The sequence below is a fragment of the Nicotiana sylvestris genome, chromosome 9 (assembly GCF_000393655.2).
Source record: "Nicotiana sylvestris chromosome 9, ASM39365v2, whole genome shotgun sequence".
Taxonomy (NCBI): domain Eukaryota; kingdom Viridiplantae; phylum Streptophyta; class Magnoliopsida; order Solanales; family Solanaceae; genus Nicotiana; species Nicotiana sylvestris.
The window spans coordinates 191464908-191483135 of NC_091065.1; the positions used below are offsets into that span (position 1 = coordinate 191464908).

The 18228-nt window shown below is 33.4% G+C and overlaps 1 protein-coding gene across 1 annotated transcript; it reads left to right on the forward strand.

Annotated features, from left to right (window-relative positions):
• Positions 1 to 10649: 10649 nt before the first annotated feature.
• Positions 10650 to 15149, forward strand: LOC104240367 (germacrene C synthase-like). Its single transcript, NM_001302612.1, is given in 7 exon segments — positions 10650 to 10895; positions 11889 to 12165; positions 13002 to 13374; positions 13610 to 13828; positions 13948 to 14086; positions 14200 to 14448; positions 14856 to 15149. Coding segments are annotated over 7 exon segments (1797 nt in total).
• Positions 15150 to 18228: the final 3079 nt, after the last annotated feature.

Genomic DNA, 18228 nt, shown 5'->3' on the forward strand with positions numbered 1-18228 from the left:
CCTCGTACACTTGCTTTCATATCCAATTGGTATTCATAATGGTAATAGACTTCTTCCACATATAAAATAATATAATTAGAACACGTCTAAGTCCGAAATTACCATACGAAGTTATTGACGTCATTAAAATTCTAATTTGGGGTCTTTTGCTCAAAAGTCAACTCTTCAGTCAACTCTTTCCATTTGCTTCCAAAATAAGATTTTGATTTTCTTTAAATTTTAACTCCGAATCTTACGAAAAACCAAACTTGGCCATACATGCGAGTCATAATGCATACTACGAAGCTCCTCGGGGTCTTAAGCCGTTGAACGAGACGCTAGTTCTTGAAACGACAGGTCGGGATAGATAGATAGATAGATAGATAGATAGATAGATAGATAGATAGATAGATAGATAGATAGATAGAAAAGTGTAAATGCGAAAAAGAATTAGGTTACGTGCTTTACGCATGTACACATATCAATAATTATAAAATTTTTAATATTATATAAACAATATAATGCAATCATCGATTATCTTTTTGAAAGTTTTTCTTGAATTTGATATTAGGTTGTGCGTTTACATTTTTATACGTAAATTCTTCAGATTTAATGGTAGAGTTTAAATGGGAATCTACAATCTTTATATAAACTAAACATAAAATAATGTAAAATAAATCAAAAATAACTATAGACACCTAACGAAATCAACCTAACGAAAACAAACTAATTATGAAGTAAATAAGGAAAAACATTATTTAAATAAAGTTTTACTCAGTTCTAAATTCCTAAATATTAGGAGTTTTTACATAATTCAAATAAGGAAGAATTTTATAACCAAAACTTTTGTTGATTTTAAAATAACAAATATTAGGAAAATAAATTAATTACAATTTTGTCCAATAAGAAATCTACTTTTAAGGGGTAAAAAAGGCGAAATCTACTAGGATATTAAAATTTTCTAGTCTATATGGACATGCGTGTTGCACGTATACTTAATTTATATGTATACTAGTTTGTTTGATCTATACTAGTACCTAAATAGCTGCCAAAATCCTGCAGGTAGCCGTGTCTATTAACTAGCCTATTTAATTAGTATAGATTAATAAACTAGTCTATTTAGGGGCTAGTTTATACCTCAATCAAACAGTTATATGAGCAATAAATTAAATATATTAAAAAAATTCTATACAAGTAGAAAGAACCATTGTAAAGTAATTTACATGGATAAAGTTCAATAATTTTTTAAGTAGTAAAAATCAATATTATTGTAGTATATAGTATTTGAATTTAAAATGATTCAACACCGATTGAACCTACAAAGATGATCAATTTAGCTAAATTAGATAATATTTATTTTTGTAGCATAGAGATGTGCAACTTTGTCATATCTTGCCTACTATTTCTTTGTGAACAATATCTTGGTGTATCTTCATTTAATTTTGTGTCACTTTAATTTAGCTGCTCTGTGGGACATAATTTTAACCGATTTGGCTGCTATTTCTTCTAATAAATCAGAATTAGGACATGCAGACTCTTTATTCAATGTTATTGTCCAAGTAAAATTAGTATTACACGATCACTAATATTACGATTTCATCCTTTAGGGATGATTCCTTTTAAAATTAATTTAGCTTTCAAAGGGTGTAAAAGTCGAGTAATATTTTGAGGATTTTTGTCGTTCAATATTTAGTATTCTTATATTCATGCTTTTATAATAACATAGATATAAATATAAATATAGGTCGAAGACGACGAGCTCAACTCAGGGACAGTCGTACAACTCATGAGGTCGGTAGTTGAAGAAGATCACGTTGAAATAAACTCTACAAGCTTGACTTGGGATTGGAGAAACAAATATGTAGAGTATTTGAAGACTGAGAAACTTCCCTCAGATCCAAAAGAATCGAGGACCTTGCGCACAAAGGCAGCCTGATTCAGCTTGTCCGGAGATGGAACATTGTTCAGAAGAATGTTCGATAGCCCACTAGCAATATGTTTGGGACCAGGAGATACCAAGTACATTTTGAGGGAAGTCCGTGAGGGCACCTGCGGAAATCATTCAGGCACCAAATCATTGGTTCGAAAGGTAATCAGAGCTGGCTATTAATGGATCAATATGGTAAAAGATGCCAAGGAGTTCGTACGAAAAGGTGATGAATGTCAAATACATGCTCTGATGATTCACCAACCCAAGCAGTTGTTGCATTCAGTCTTGCCACCATGGCCATTCATGAAATGGGGAATGGACATCGTTGGCCCTCTTCCATGGGCACTCGGTATGGCTCAATTTATATTGTTTATGACTGATCATTTTTCCAAGTGGGTTGAAGCCCAGGCTTAAGAGAAGGAAGTCATCGACTTCATTTGGGACCACATCATATGTCGGTTCAGAATGCCATCCAAAATCGTATGTGACAAAGAGAAACAATTTATCGGCAGCAAAGTGACAAAATTTCTCGAAGAACATAAGATCAAAAGGATCTTGTCAATGCCTTATCACCCTAGTGGGAATGGACAAGCAGAATCGACCAACAAAACCATACTCCAAAACCTTAAAAGGAGGTTAACCGACGCCAAAGGAAAATGGAAGGAAATCCTACCCGAAGTCCTAAGGGCATACTGCACGACCTCAAAGTCCAGTACTGGGGCCACCCCATTCTCACTGGTTTACAGTGACGAAGCTCTAATAATGGTCGAAGTACAGTACCGGGGCCACCCCAATCTCGCTGGAACATAACTCACTTGAAGCGATACTACTGCTAAGGTACGACCCCATTCATTTCCTTTTTACTAATTTTTGAACTAACACTTGCAGGTAACCAACAAGGGGCGATACAAATTTATAGGTCTGAAAGCATGCGTTGCACTCTTTTTCTCTTGAACCGTTTTTGTCCCAAATAGATTTTCTGCCAAGGTTTTTAACGAGGCAACAGTGGATCGTGCTAACTTAGAATAGAAGACCAGTCATGAATCAGTGTTAAGGATCGCGTCAACAGTATCTGAGGCTTCTCTCTATGATAATCCTCGAATATTGAAGGGTATTACCCTCGGATATCAACTATAGCAAGGAAAGAAACTTTGTGATGGAAGCGTCTCTATAGGTAAAATTTATTGTAAGGGACAAATGGTCAAATGAACCCATGTAGATTTCTCGAGCCCTAGCACAAAGCATGTAAGCATGTACAACTATTTTACACAAGAATAAAAAGAAGTCTTTCCCTTGCGGATAAATGTTTTGTCCTTTTAAAAATTTTCTTGCATTTCTCAAGGAATTTCCTACACCATATCCCCTAAAGGTATCAAGCCCAAGGGCCACCTTAATCCGAGTTTGAACAATCACTCCCACTCGGGGACTACCATCCAAAAACAAACTCGGATTATCCGGGCTATCGGAGCTCGATGGCATAGGACCTATCAAGCAATACCTGAATCTTAAAGGTCATGGCCATCCCCACTCGGGGATTGTTATCCTAGGCATTCCCGGATAATTTAGGTTGACACCCGAACTAAAAGGGTCACGACCAAATTAAAATGGCTTGGAGACATTCGAGGACCCATAAAGACAACAAGGCCTTTAAATGTTTAAATCGGTTCTAAAGGCTACCCTCGGGAAACTATGACTTAAAAAAGTCTAAGTACTTTAGGAAAAAACTATCGGTCACACCGAACCCCTACAATGCCTTAAAACGAAACAAAGTTGAAGGCAAGTTTTTTCGAGTCCCTGAACAAACCCCATCTATTTCATGCTAATGCATTTAGATCTTTGCAAATAAAAGTAAATAGGGCAAAGAGAAAATTCGAAAGTTGTTGAAGAGAAAAGACTTATATTCATAATCAAAAATTTCTTTTTACAAGGGCCGAATAGCTCAAATTCTTTTTACAAAGGCCAGACGGCCTCAACAAAATTACATAAAACGAAAACACTTAAAGACCTAAGTGGCCCGGTATTCGTTGGGAGAAACATCATCACCTTCGAGATCTTCGCCGCCCTTGGACTCGCCCAAATCTTTGGGCTCCTCGTCGTCTTATGGATAGGCCAGTTTTTGGCCTCGACTTTGAGCTCTTTGGCGCTCTCGATCTCACTCGGCAAGTTGAAGTCCCGAGCGTGAATTTCCTTGAGGGAACCTATTTGAGACTACCACTTAGCGTGCTCAATGATGCCCTTTGCACGGAGCCGAGTTGCCTCGACATCGGCCTTATAAACAGCCACCATTTCCTCGGCATCAACTTAAATAGCTTTGGACTCTAACTAGACCGTTTCGAGATCCTTGGCAAGATTTTCCTGATCAGAGGGGGTGGAGTTCAGCTGGGACTAGAGCTCCCCGACTGTGCCAAGGACTTCTCCTTTAAACATCGAAGCTGAACCTCAACAAAGCCAGTTGTGCTCTGTCAGTCTCCTTTTTTTAGGCCAGGCGGTCCATGTTCTTTTTCCGTTCTTTTGCCTCGGCTTTTACCACGTCTACCTCTGCTTGAAGCTGTCCGATCTGGTCAAGCTTCTATTGGACCTGCGTATTTGGGCCATTATCCACCGTATCTGACTCATCGTCACTATCCTCAAAGACTATTCTTACCTATACGACCAGGTCAGCAGGCTCCTTCCGGGCCGCTTCCAACTCAGCTTGGATTTCTTGACCTCCCCCTCATATTGTTCACTGAGAAGATTATATGTATCCTCTTCTCGATGAGCTCCCGGGTCTCGGCCTCGTAGTGGTTTAATTCCTCGTAGAGTCTATACCATCAAAAGAATTGTGAAATGGGTCTGCCACCCCATGGGGCCCCTCGCTAGGGAGAGATTTCGCTGCTTGAGCCTCGTTGATAATTGACTTAGTGTATAAAGGTGACTCAGTGATATCTATCACACCGAGTACATCCTTTGAGGCTCCACCCTCATCACGAGAGGCCCCGACCCTGGCCTCCGTACTGGCCTCGGCTACGATCTCCTCGTTGACCTCCCTAGCTCGAGGCATATCGACCCCACCTCTCTCTAACTTGGAGGCCCCTCGTACCTCGAACCCTGACCTCACACGGGCCACCAGTTTGGAGGTTCTTCTTCTTATTCTTCTGACTCATCCCTCAGCCAAAGGAGTGAGTCCGAAGAGGGTGCCCGAGCACTGGTGCTACCCTTAGATTTTCGCAGCAGGATTCTTTTTGTTCTCTTCTTTTCTGAGCTCGGGGAACTCGGGACCCTCCTCCTTTTCTTCTCATAACCCTGCCTCGGAGCAGGGGACTCGGCGAGTATGTCCTCATCACCGGATGGAAGCCTCATAGCAACATCCTTGGAAAGACCTGCAAAGAAAAAAATAAGTAAGAATTTAACAGGGGACCCGAGTATTGCTCACTCAAGAAAGTAATCTCACCGTGAGAACGGGCCTCCCACCAGCCCTTCAAAAGTTTGCGCCAAACGGGCCTGGAATATGTTTCTGTGAAACAATGTCCTTAACTCATTCCATGAGTCGAGGAACTGCATCTGGAACCTAAGCAACAACTACATTGACACTGAACATCGATTAGAAAGGGGAAAAAGAGAGTAGAAATAAAATTCTGGGAAAAACGAAACATTACTTACGTTTTGTGTTGCACTCCTCGGGGAATGGCATGTCCTTGGCCGGGATTAGCTCTGAGTTCCTCACTCGGACAAATCGGTCTAGCCAACCTCGGTCTCGATCTTCATCGATGCTCGAGAACGGGGCTTTAGAGACCCAGCGTGCAAGCTTAATCAGTCCCTCCCCTTCCCCGGAAGAATCAGGGATTGTACAGGCGCATCAGATGGTCAACGGTGAATGGCATCCGCCGATCTTGCTCATGAAGAATCGGAGGAGAATGACTATCCTCCAGAATGAGGGGTGGATCTGACCAAGGCATACCTCGTACCTTTTGCAGAACTGGATGGTCACCGGGTCCAACGGACCCAACGTAAAGGGATAAGTGTAAACACTTAAGTATCCCTTAACGTGGGTAGTGATATCTTCTTCGGGGCCAGGCACCACCACTTAAGAAAGTTTTTTTTTCTTGAATAATATTTGTTTGAAGAGTCAATTTGCATGAATAGACATCAAACAAATAACAAAACTTTGGCTATACAATTGATATCATTAATTTCAATTTAGCACCTTCAAGGAATTGAAGGGTATAAGCTGAAACCCTTTCATTTAGCTGTAGTCAAGCCAATATTGCAAGGGTATAATATTTTTTTCATTGAAGAATATTAGTTTTGAATCATTAGATTATGTGAAAGGTTTTTCTTTTCAAACTTAACAAGAGATAAATTGATTTTTAATTGATAATTTCTATAGCGACTTTTAAATGTAACAAAGAGTATATATAAAGAAAAAATTGGTATGACGTGAAATATTTTTTTTTAAAATGTAAACAAATTATTTCGAAAAATCTCTTTACTTTTTGTAATATAAAGATAATAAAAAGATAAGATATTTTTGAACATTAGTAGAGAGTTTTAAAATTATTATAATAGAAGTTATATTATGGATAAACTAAAAAAAACAAAATCTTATGGAATATTTACATAGTATCCGGCCATATTTATTGTTTACCTTTTATAGCTAATATAAATAGATGATATACCGACAACACACAATTATACACATATTGGATATGGTTATATATATAACTACACATCATTCAATTTTTTAATTTAAATGGTCTGGTGAGTACTATCCAGGCCGATTAGATAAAGCCAAAAGAAAAAAATACGAAATAATTTTAACCAAGGACTAAAAATATAGTTAAATTTCATATGTAGATATTTTTTATTAAAACTCATCCTTTATAGCGAAATAAATAATTTTTTGTAACAACAGAAATAATGAGATAAAAGAAAATAAATGCTGAAAAAAATGTTAGAAAGATCTAAAAACGAGAAATAAAAGATGACAACAAATTTATTCTTATGTTTCATCTTTGTCGAGTATAAAAAATTGAAAGTTAATCTCATCGATTTCAATTTTTTTTCCAACTCAAATACATAGATTATAAGATAAGGATATCTTCGAATATTTTTTTTAATTTACATTATGTGTCGTTTTTAAAAAATCACTATTACTAACAATCTGATATGATATTCGAATTTGAATTGGAATGCAATTTGAGTAGTTTGCATTGAGGTTAAGCCAAGTATGATGTCGAACAATGAACTACTTGAAAATTTTAAGACAATATATGCAATATTTTATAATAATAATAACTAATTTAACATTTAATGATTCAAAGAACAAACTTTTTGTATATATAAGGTATTAAAAATTCAAATTCTGGGGTTAGAGATATCGATAAACTTAAAGTAGAGTCATACTGAAAAAAATCCGGCCAAAGAATCATTTAAATTTTTAGATAGCCAATTAAAGTGAATTTATAATTAAGGATAATATCTTCAGTTGCATCATTATAAAGATAATCATTATTATAATATATATAAAATTTTAGAAATTGAAATTTCAAAATAGAAATATTTTTTGAAAGATAAAATCATACCAAATAAGAGTTCAAGTCGTAATACAAGAGTCACGTCATAATCAAAGAATCGTTTATATCGTGTCAACTTTTGTGCTTTGTCATAAATATGACTTATTATTTCACTTTGTGGCTATTTTTAGGTTTCACTTACACCTATGAGAATATTGCAAAAATAAAATTATCACTACGAGAATTGAGAAAATGTTAGTCTTTTTTCATGTGGTGTTTCTTAATTAATATCTAACGATTATTTATAATTATTTAGAAGGTTTAAATGTTAAGGTTATTTACATATAATTCAAATAACTCAGATATTTAACATGGTTAATATCAAATATCAAAATGGAGTTAAAATAATTCACTAGCTAAAGAATTTTTTTATATTTTTAGATAGCCAACTAAAATGAGTTTTGAATTAAGAATAATATTTTCAATTACATTATTATAAAAAAATATTATTGAAAAATAATGTTTTAGAAATTGAAATTTTAAGAAAGAAATATTTTTAGGAGATATCAACATACCAAATAAGAGTTCAAATAGTAGTAAAAGAGTTAAATCTTATCCAAAGAGTCATTCATTGTCTCAATATTTGATTATTTTGCCATAAATATGAGTTATTATTTTGCTTCCTGACTATTTTAGGATTCAATGACACCGGCAAGAATGGTATGAAAAAACAAATAGAAGAAATTATTAATTTTTTTCACGTACTTAATATCCAATGATTATCTATATTTACTGAAAAAGTGTAAATTTTAAGATTATTTATATACAATCCAAATAACTTAAATATTTAACATGATTAGTGTCCGCGCGTCCTCGCGGGTACTAATACTAGTATTACCTTAAAAACAACAAAACATATATATAATTAACATTAAACAGAATAAAATAAGTTAATTACTCCCGTGAAAAAAATAATATTCCGAATATATAAAAGGAAAATATATAATAATAAAAAAAACTATTTAGCAACAAATATTAAGTCTACTAGTTTAATGATGACTATAATTGCATAGTTATTTAAAGTATAACTATAACTCACATGTAGTAATACTTTTTTGATATTGATTTATGATATTATTTTTTAGTCATATGCTCATATTTGAATTTTATTAAATTGTTAATTTATAATGTTTCTTTAGATTTATTGTAACTATTAAGTCATTACAATTGTATTGGATCAACATGAATAGATTTTTATGCTTATTTATATTGAATATAATTAGTTATCAATATAATTACATACAAGAACATATTTGTTTAAATGTGAGATAATTAAACATTTAAATTTAATTAAGTAGATCACATAGTTAGTTAAATCATGTTAAACTTACAAGTAATAATTTATTTAATATACAATAATAATATTTTAGTTAGTTGAATCATACGCTTTAATATCAAACATATTAAATTCTTATTTTTTGAAATAAAACTTTATAGCCACAAAAGAGATGAAACCTAATCTAGTATGCAAACCATGTTAAATTCTCAATTGTTTCGATAGATAATGAGTTTTATGATAATTAATAAATTATTAAAGGACCAAATTTATATGACTTTTGTTTTTTTATCATCTTGATCATATATATAATGTAATGGATACAAGCTTATAGTTGTATAAATTCTATATAATTAGTTATTCATACATTAATTAGATATATTCAATTATTCTTTATAAATATAATTCAAACCTAAAAGTAATACTTATTTTGTAAGAATTGCAATATTGTTATTTTTGTTATGGACTTAAATATTAACCATGTTATAATCTTAAGTTTATATTATTAGAAAAACTTAGTTTTTGAAAGACTAATATGAACATTAGTACTTATTTCAAAAATAAGCACCTAGATATATGAAATTACTTTAAGTACTTATTTAAAATAATTAAGTACCACACATACATACATATCTCTACAAACTGTTAAAGTTTTCTATATGAGTACTTATTTTAAAATAAGAGCTTAAATATAATAAATTATGTTAAATTTCTTATTTAAAATAATAAAGGACCAAACATGCATAAAATAAAGTATGAGCTTAATAAGTCAAGAAGCTAATTGATAAGCATTGATGCCAAATGCACTTACTAACTTTTCTATATTGTAGGAAAAATCTAACTTTTATATTTAAAATTTATTTTTGTAAAACTTCTCTAATTTTTGGACAAACTCTTATATTGATTTTTTAATCAAAGCCAAAATATTTATTTAACTATGAAAAAATTTTAACAACTAATTTATTATGGTAAATAATATTGATATGGTAACTTCAAGCACATGACAAAAATTATAACTAACTGCAGAAGTTTATTGTCTCTCTGAATCTTGTGGCTATATCATAACAAATACTTGTAGCTAATAAGCCAACGATGTTCTCGGTTTCATATAATTTGAATTTTAAAATAGTTTTTAAATTTAATATTTATTTCAAATCATTATTGTGGCTAACATGTTATAATCGCAGTAATATTTGGAGATGCAATACTTATATTTAGCTACAAAATTTTATTGTATCAGAATAAGTTTGTAGCTATTAAGTTAGTTTTTGCCACAAATTTTTATAATTGAAGCAAAAATACTTATTCAGCTACAGTATTTTGTATCGAGTAATATTTTGTGACTAGAAGATTAATATTGCTACAGTAATTTCAGACGTGTGGCAAAAACTCATAATTAGCTACAAAATATTGTCGTAGCAATAATTTTTTATATCTATTAATGCAATTATTACTACATGCTTTTATAACTTGAGGCAAAAATATCTAATAGCTATAACATTTTGTTAGAAGTAATTTTTGTGGCTATAAAATTGGTATTGCTACAGTAATTTCAAATGCGTGGCAAAAAAATACGATTAACTACGAAATTTTATTGTAGCAATAACTTTGTAGCTATTTGGGTAATATTGCTACGACAGTTAGCAATTATAGCAAAAATGCTAAATCAGCTTTGTCAATTTAATTTTGTAGCTAATTTTTTTATGAAATTGTAAATAGCTATGAAATTTTAATTTTTGTGGCTATTGTTAGGTATTAGCCACATATAGCTAAGAATTTGTAGCTATATATACATAATGTTGTAGTGGCAAATTCTAACATTGTACGCTTGGCTGCCCTTTTTTTTTTTTTTTGGCTACAAAACTCTAAAGTAAAGGAACTAGAAAACTCGTTTGGCGAGAGAAAGAGAGAGATGAGTCAATCAATTTCTCCATTAATGTTTTCTCACTTTGCAAAATTTCAGTCGAATATTTGGAGATGCAATACTTCTCAACTCAGAGTTATACACTCATCATATGCCTCTTTTGGAGGGAGAAGAAAAGAGAGAGTAAGAAGAATGAATCGAGCAATGGATCTTTCTTCAAGCTCTCGTCATTTGGCAGATTTTCCCTCAACAATTTGGGGTGACCATTTTCTCTCCTACAATTCTGAAATAACAGTAAGTCACAATCCCATGCTTATATTCTACCGTCAAACTTCTCTATAACAACTTCATTTGTTGCGATCGTTTTTTATTGTTATAGTGAAGTGTTGTTATAGAGATTATATATTATAATATAAAATAGTAATCGGTTCCGAGAAAACTTGACTTCTTTAGTGAATGACTGTTATATGGGGATGTTATAGAGAGGTCTGACTGTGTTACCTAAAGGAATAATGAAGATGTTATAATTTTATTAGAGATGGATGAAGCATTTAAACATGAAAGGTTCAAGCTTTAAGATTGGTCTTTATCGTACTTTTGAAATTATGAGTTTGGAATTTAATACTTCCTCCGTCTCAAAAAAGAATGAATCTTTTACTATATGGGGTCAAATAAGATTTTCTTTGGCCATATTTTTTGCAAATGCATTTCAAATATTTTGAATTTTTAATTGTTGTGACTTACAATACCTTTTATGCAGTTTCTAAATGTGTAAAATTTATTTCAAAACATTTAAAGAATATATGTTCATCACATTAAAAATTATTGAACTTGACTCTCATGCTCCGACAATGTTTAAATAAATTGAAACGAATGGAATATTACTATTTTGTAAAAACTTAGGTAGGTTTTCACTATATATCTAATAATGTATTCAAAACTCATAAATAATGATCAAAAGGAGCCTTGTGACCGGGAGGTCACGGGTTCGAGCCGTGGAAACAACCTCTTGCAAAAATGTAAGGTAAGACTGCATACAATAGACTCTTGTGGTCCGGCCCTTCTCCGGACCCCGCACATAGCGGAAGCTTATTGCACTAGGCTGCCCTTTTTAATGATTAACATATGTGTATCTAGGATTTAAATTTTTTGGGTTCAACCTTTAAGGATCTGTTACAATTTTAGTAGAATGTTACACATAAATTTGTGCTCCGTGAATGTATTGAGTCAGATGAACCTGGTATTATACATGCGGATACGCTCCTGATGCTCAATTTCTGCCTGCAGGAAATTACTACCCAAGAGAAAAATGAACATGAAATGCTAAAAGAAATAGTTCGGAAAATGTTGGTAGAAACTCCAGATAATAGTACACAAAAACTAGTCTTGATTGACACAATTCAAAGATTGGGATTAGCATATCATTTCAATGATGAGATTGAAAACTCCATTCAAAACATCTTTAATTTGTCTCAAAATAGTGAAGATGACGATGAACACAACCTTTATGTTGCTGCTCTTCGTTTTCGACTTGCGAGGCAACAAGGATATTACATGTCTTCAGGTACCTTACATTTCTGCCCTTTCCCGCACAGCTTCATTTTTTTTCGTTGTTAAAAGGCAGCTCGGCGTATAAAATATCTCGTGTATACGCAGGGTCAGGACGGACCGCCCCCAAGGGGTGTAAAGTATGCAACTTACCCTAATACTAAATATCTCGTGTATACACAGGGTCAGGACAAGTCGCACCCAAGAGGTGTAATGTAGGCAACTTACCCTAATGCTAGCATTAGTAACTGATTTTATGGCTCAAACACATAAATTGTAGGTCACACAGTAACAACTTTATCGTTCTCAAAGACTCGCCTTCCTCTTTTTTTAGTTATCGCACCTTATTTGTGCAGAGAATAGCAAGTTTCGAGATCTGCTTCTATATAGAAGACTTCTGTATTATACTTTTTTATTTTGTCCTTCTGCTTAAAAATAGTAAAAAACTATAATGTGGAAATTGTAAATTTCTTAACTAGCTGTGAAATCAAATAGTTATTATAGGAATATTATTTAAGACTCCACTTATGGAAAACCACTGGGTTGCTGTTGTTATTGTCAATAATAACTTGGGGTACGATTTACTTCTTTTTCCATGGCTTGTCCACGACTATATTTCTATTAACAATGTTGTGACTATGCTTTCCTTGAGTCGAGGATCTATTGATAACAGGCTCTCGATCTTTACAAGGTAAAAGTAATGTCTGCGTACACACTCTACTCCACAGACTCCACTTGTAGGATTTCACTGAATATTTTTTGTTGTTGTTGTTGTTGTAATAACTTAGGGTTTAATTTCTTGATGCTAATGAAATTCATTTCTTTCAAAATATAAACATGGTGTTCAACCAGATGTGTTCAAGCAATTCACTAACCATGACGGAAAATTCAAGGAAAATCATACTAATGATGTTCAAGGATTACTGAGTTTGTATGAAGCAGCACATATGAGAGTGCACGACGAGGAAATTCTAGAAGAAGCTCTTATCTTTACCACGACTCATCTCGAGTCCGTGATCCCGAATTTGAGCAACTCGCTTAAGGTACAAGTTACTGAAGCCTTAAGCCATCCTATTCGCAAAGCTATACCAAGGGTGGGAGCAAGGAAATACATACACATATATGAAAACATTGGAACACATAATGATTTACTTTTGAAATTTGCAAAGTTGGACTTCAACATGTTACAAAAGCTTCATCGAAAAGAGCTTAACGAGCTAACAAGGTACATCTACTATTCTTGTCATCTTCATAATTATGGTACAATCAGACCTCTCTATAAAACACATCCTTTATAACAACAGTTCACTATAACGGTCAAGTTTTCTTTAAAATCAATCTTTTATGTTACCAAATATTTTTGAAAGAAACGTGACTATTATAGAGAGGTTTGACTGTAACTCGCGCTAATTAATAACACCTAAAGTTTAAGTATGTTAATGTTGTTATGATATCTATAGCTGGTGGAAAGATTTGGATCGTGCAAACAAATTTCCATATGCAAAGGACAGATTAGTAGAAGCTTATTTTTGGACGGTGGGAATATATTTTGAACCTCAATATAGTCGTTCAAGAAGTTTGGTAACAAAAGTAGTCAAAATGAACTCCATTATTGATGACACTTATGATGCTTATGCAACTTTTGATGAGCTTGTGCTTTTCACGGATGCGATCCAAAGGTAAAATTATATATAATAAAATCTTTCTATAACAACGTCATTTATTCTGATATTTTTTTAAGATGCTATAGTGAAGTATTGTTATATAGAAATATATTATGACAACTTAGACTTTGCAGATGGGACGAAGATGCCATGGATTTATTACCGACATATCTGAGACCTATTTATCAAGGCCTTCTCGACGTTTTCAATGAAATGGAAGAAGTATTGGCCAAAGAAGGTAAAGCAGATCACATCTACTATGCGAAAAAAGAGGTAATCCTTGATTAAGTTACATTAATTACTACTTAATAGTTAATTAAGTAAACCAAGTTGTAGGGAAGAATCGCAATTTTGAACTATTAGTACATTTTCTGTTACTTTTTTAGATGAAAAAGGTGGCGGCAGTCTATTTTAAGGAAGCTGAGTGGTTGAATGCTAACTACATTCCAAAATGCGAGGAGTATATGAAAAATGGACTTGTAAGCTCTACCGGTCCGATGTATGGAATAATTTCTTTGGTTGTTATGGAGGAAATTATAACAAAAGAGGCTTTTGAATGGTTGGCAAATGAACCTTTGATTCTTCGAGCTGCATCAACAATATGTAGATTAATGGATGATATGGCTGATCATGAAGTAAGTATAACAATATAATTTTCATTTTATATAACAATAGCCATCGTAATTCGCGAATTTTGTCCCTAAATACAATACAAAAACAACTACAATAACAAAAACAACATATCCAATATATTCCTACAGTACGGGTCTAGGAAGAGAGATGTGTACGCAGATCTTACCCTACCTTATAGAGGTAGAAATGTTGTTCCCGATAGACCCTCGACTCAAAAAAAGCATTTCTCAGTCTGATTTCGAGTCTAGGTGGCACTTTTGCATGATAAAATAAATAGACATGCTTGATAAATTACAACTTCAATGATCACATTTACTTAAACTGAATTATGGAACTTTAGAAACGGCTGATTAAAATGGTAAAATATTGTATAATATTAATGAAGAAATTGAAATATATTATGTTGTAGGTTGAACAACAAAGAGGACATGTTGCTTCATTTGTTGAGTGCTACATGAAAGAATATGGAGTTTCAAAGCAAGAAACATATGTTGAGATGCGGAAAAAAATCACAAATGCGTGGAAAGATATAAATAAGGAACTCTTGCGCCCTACTGCAGTACCAATGTTTATCCTCGAACGATCTTTAAATTTTTCAAGATTGGCCGATACATTTTTGAAAGATGATGATGGATACACAAATCCCAAATCCAAAGTTAAAGACTTGATTGCTTCGTTGTTTGTCGAATCTGTCGACATATGATTATATATAACAATGCAGACACACCTTCAAAGCTGAGTATTTGGAGCAAATATGGAAGCATTTTGTATATTGTCCATGTAACCTATAAGTCACGTGTTTGGACAATGCCAATATTTACTAATATTTGCATTATGGTAGGTTGTTTACATCACACCCATTGGGGGCGACCCTTCCTAAACCTGACATGAATGTGGGATGTTTTGTACACCTGGCTGCTTGTTTTTACTATTTCACTGTTACAACTTATTTGGACGGTTGTTACCTATTGAATCATATAGTATTGTTACTTAAATACAATGTTTATTTTAATTATTACTTAAATTTTATTCTATCGTATCATTAAATCCATCATTACGTAACAATGAAAAGTGTCACTTTATGGAATGACGGATTTGGTGTGGCGGTGTCATTTCCTTGCGTTTTTCTCTCATCTTGCCCTTCCTTATTATTAGATAATCATCTTTTATCATTTATCCTACTTTTTATACAATAATTTTACTCCATATCCTATTTTTTCTTAGTAATGTTGCAAGTTTATTCTTCATATTATTAGTGCGTGACATCACGAAACGATAACAAACGATACAATATCCAAATATTGCATTCATCAAACAATACAATACAATATAATACAATACAATACATTATAAAACGACATGCAACAACAATCCAAACAAGCTGTTAGTTATGTTTAGAAGGGACAATAGTTGATTTGATACATGAATCTTATTCCAGTTTTGATCATATGTTATTTGACTTGGCACATTTGACATTTAATTAGGCCAAAAACGTGGTTTTGAACGTCATTCTGCCTAAAGGGCAAGCGGGATTAAATGTTAAAACCACCCCAAAAAGTATCATATTTCTGCAATTTTTTTGTTTAAATTACACAATTGAGGTCCATCATTTTTACAATGCTCCCTGTGCTATTCGAACGCACCAGAGACAAAAAGCACAGCAGAGGCATAAATCATATTTAACAAGAGCTTTTTAGGTAGGACACTTCAGTTACCCGTTGGGATAATATATTCTAATTACACTACACTTTGCTAGAGTCTCTGGCAGAAATGCAGGGTAAGACTGCGTACAATAAATCCTTGTGGTCTGGCCCTTTCCCGGACCCCGTTAGCGGGAGCTTAGTGCACCGGACTGTCCTTTACACTACACACTACTAGAAATCCGGAAAAAAGAGACCAAAATTTAGCGACCAACATTGGTCTGTGGGAAAAAGCGACCAAAGTTGGTCGCTAAAATAGCAAAAATAATAAAATAAATAAAATAAACAAAATAGCGACCAAGGTTGGTCGCTACTTGGTTGCTATATTAGTCAAAATGTTGACTGGACTGGTCAGACTTTCTTGGTCAAACATTTACTGAGATTAGTGACCAATGTTGGTCGCTAAAGTGGGACCCACCTACAAAATTTTAATAATTATATTATTATTTTAAAAAAATTATAAAATATAAATATATATAATATAAAAATGACGAATAACGTTGGTCTCTACTTAAAGGGTAGGCAGATACCGACCAACTTTGGTCGCTTAAATGGGACCCAGTTATACAATTTTAATAATTATATTATTAATTTAAATATTATATGAAATATAATTAAATCTGATTTAAATATAGCGACCAACTTTGGTCGCTAAACTAAATTCTTGAATAAATAGCGACCAAAGTTGGTCTCTATTCAGGTCAACAATGGTCAAAATTAAAAATCACTTTTGTATTTACTATCTAAATAATATAAATATAAGCCGTTAATACTTTTGTAATACAAGGGATGAATAGTACTACGAATCGTGCGTCTCTCTCTCTCTCTCTCTCTATATATATATATATATATATATATATACTTACGCTATATTATGCACTGAGTATAAGTCTATTAGGTAATATTATATCGAATATAGCTTATATATATATATATATATATATATATATATATATATATATACTTACGCTATATTATGCACTAAGTATAAGTGTATTAGGTAATACTGTATCGAATATAGCTTATATATATAATATATATACTTACGCTATACTATGCACTAAGTATAAGTGTATTAGGTAATACTGTATCGAATATAGCTTATGTATATAATATATATACTTACGCTATACTACGCACTAAGTATAAGTGTATTAGGTAATACTGTCACGACCCAAATCCCGGTCGTGATGGCGCCCAGCACACTACTAGGCAAGCCCGATCATTATTCAACACTTAACCCAATTTATCAAAAATAGCGGAAAGAAATATCAATTAAGCAAGATTAAAGTACTGAAGATTTTAACAAAATACACAATATAATCTCACAAGGACCCGGTGTCACGAATCTGAGCCTCTAGAATACAGAATATCATCCTAATACATGGTATATCCAAAGTCTGATAATGCGGAAATAAAGAGATAGGATAGGAGGGAGAAGATCAATGGCTGTGAACGCCGTGTAGCTACCTCGATACTTCCAGAAGCTGGATCTGCTGATCAACTAGATCTACTGAGCCTGAGACTGCCCTGGATCTGCACACAAGGTGCAGGGAGTAAAGTGAGTACTCCGACCCAGTGAGTAATAAAAGTAACTACAGTCCGAAGATAAGAAAATCCAGTAAATACACAAAGTAAGCTAAAATCCAAATATACAGCAACATATGGAACTGAGCAGCTAAACAACAGTATAAATAGAAATACATGAATGCAATGCAATGCATATGATGGTACATTCCAGTACCCACTGCGGCGTGCAGCCCGAGCCATCCATATTTATTTATCGTCGACGGCGCTCACTGGGGGTGTGTACAGACTCCGGAGGGGCTCCTACAGCCCAAGCGCAATATCTTGGTCAGTCATTGTTACCTGACCGGTCAGCCATTGTTACCTGACCAATTTATATCATACAGTGCCATTGTTACCACTGTTCAAGTATATCATCCAGTGTCATTGTTACCACTGTTTCAAGTATATCACACAGTGTCATTGTTACCACTGTTTCAAGTCACTTTATAATCAGTCCAGAAAATAATATAATAAGCCCCTTGGGCATTTACAAAACAGAAGTTCCCAGCCCGG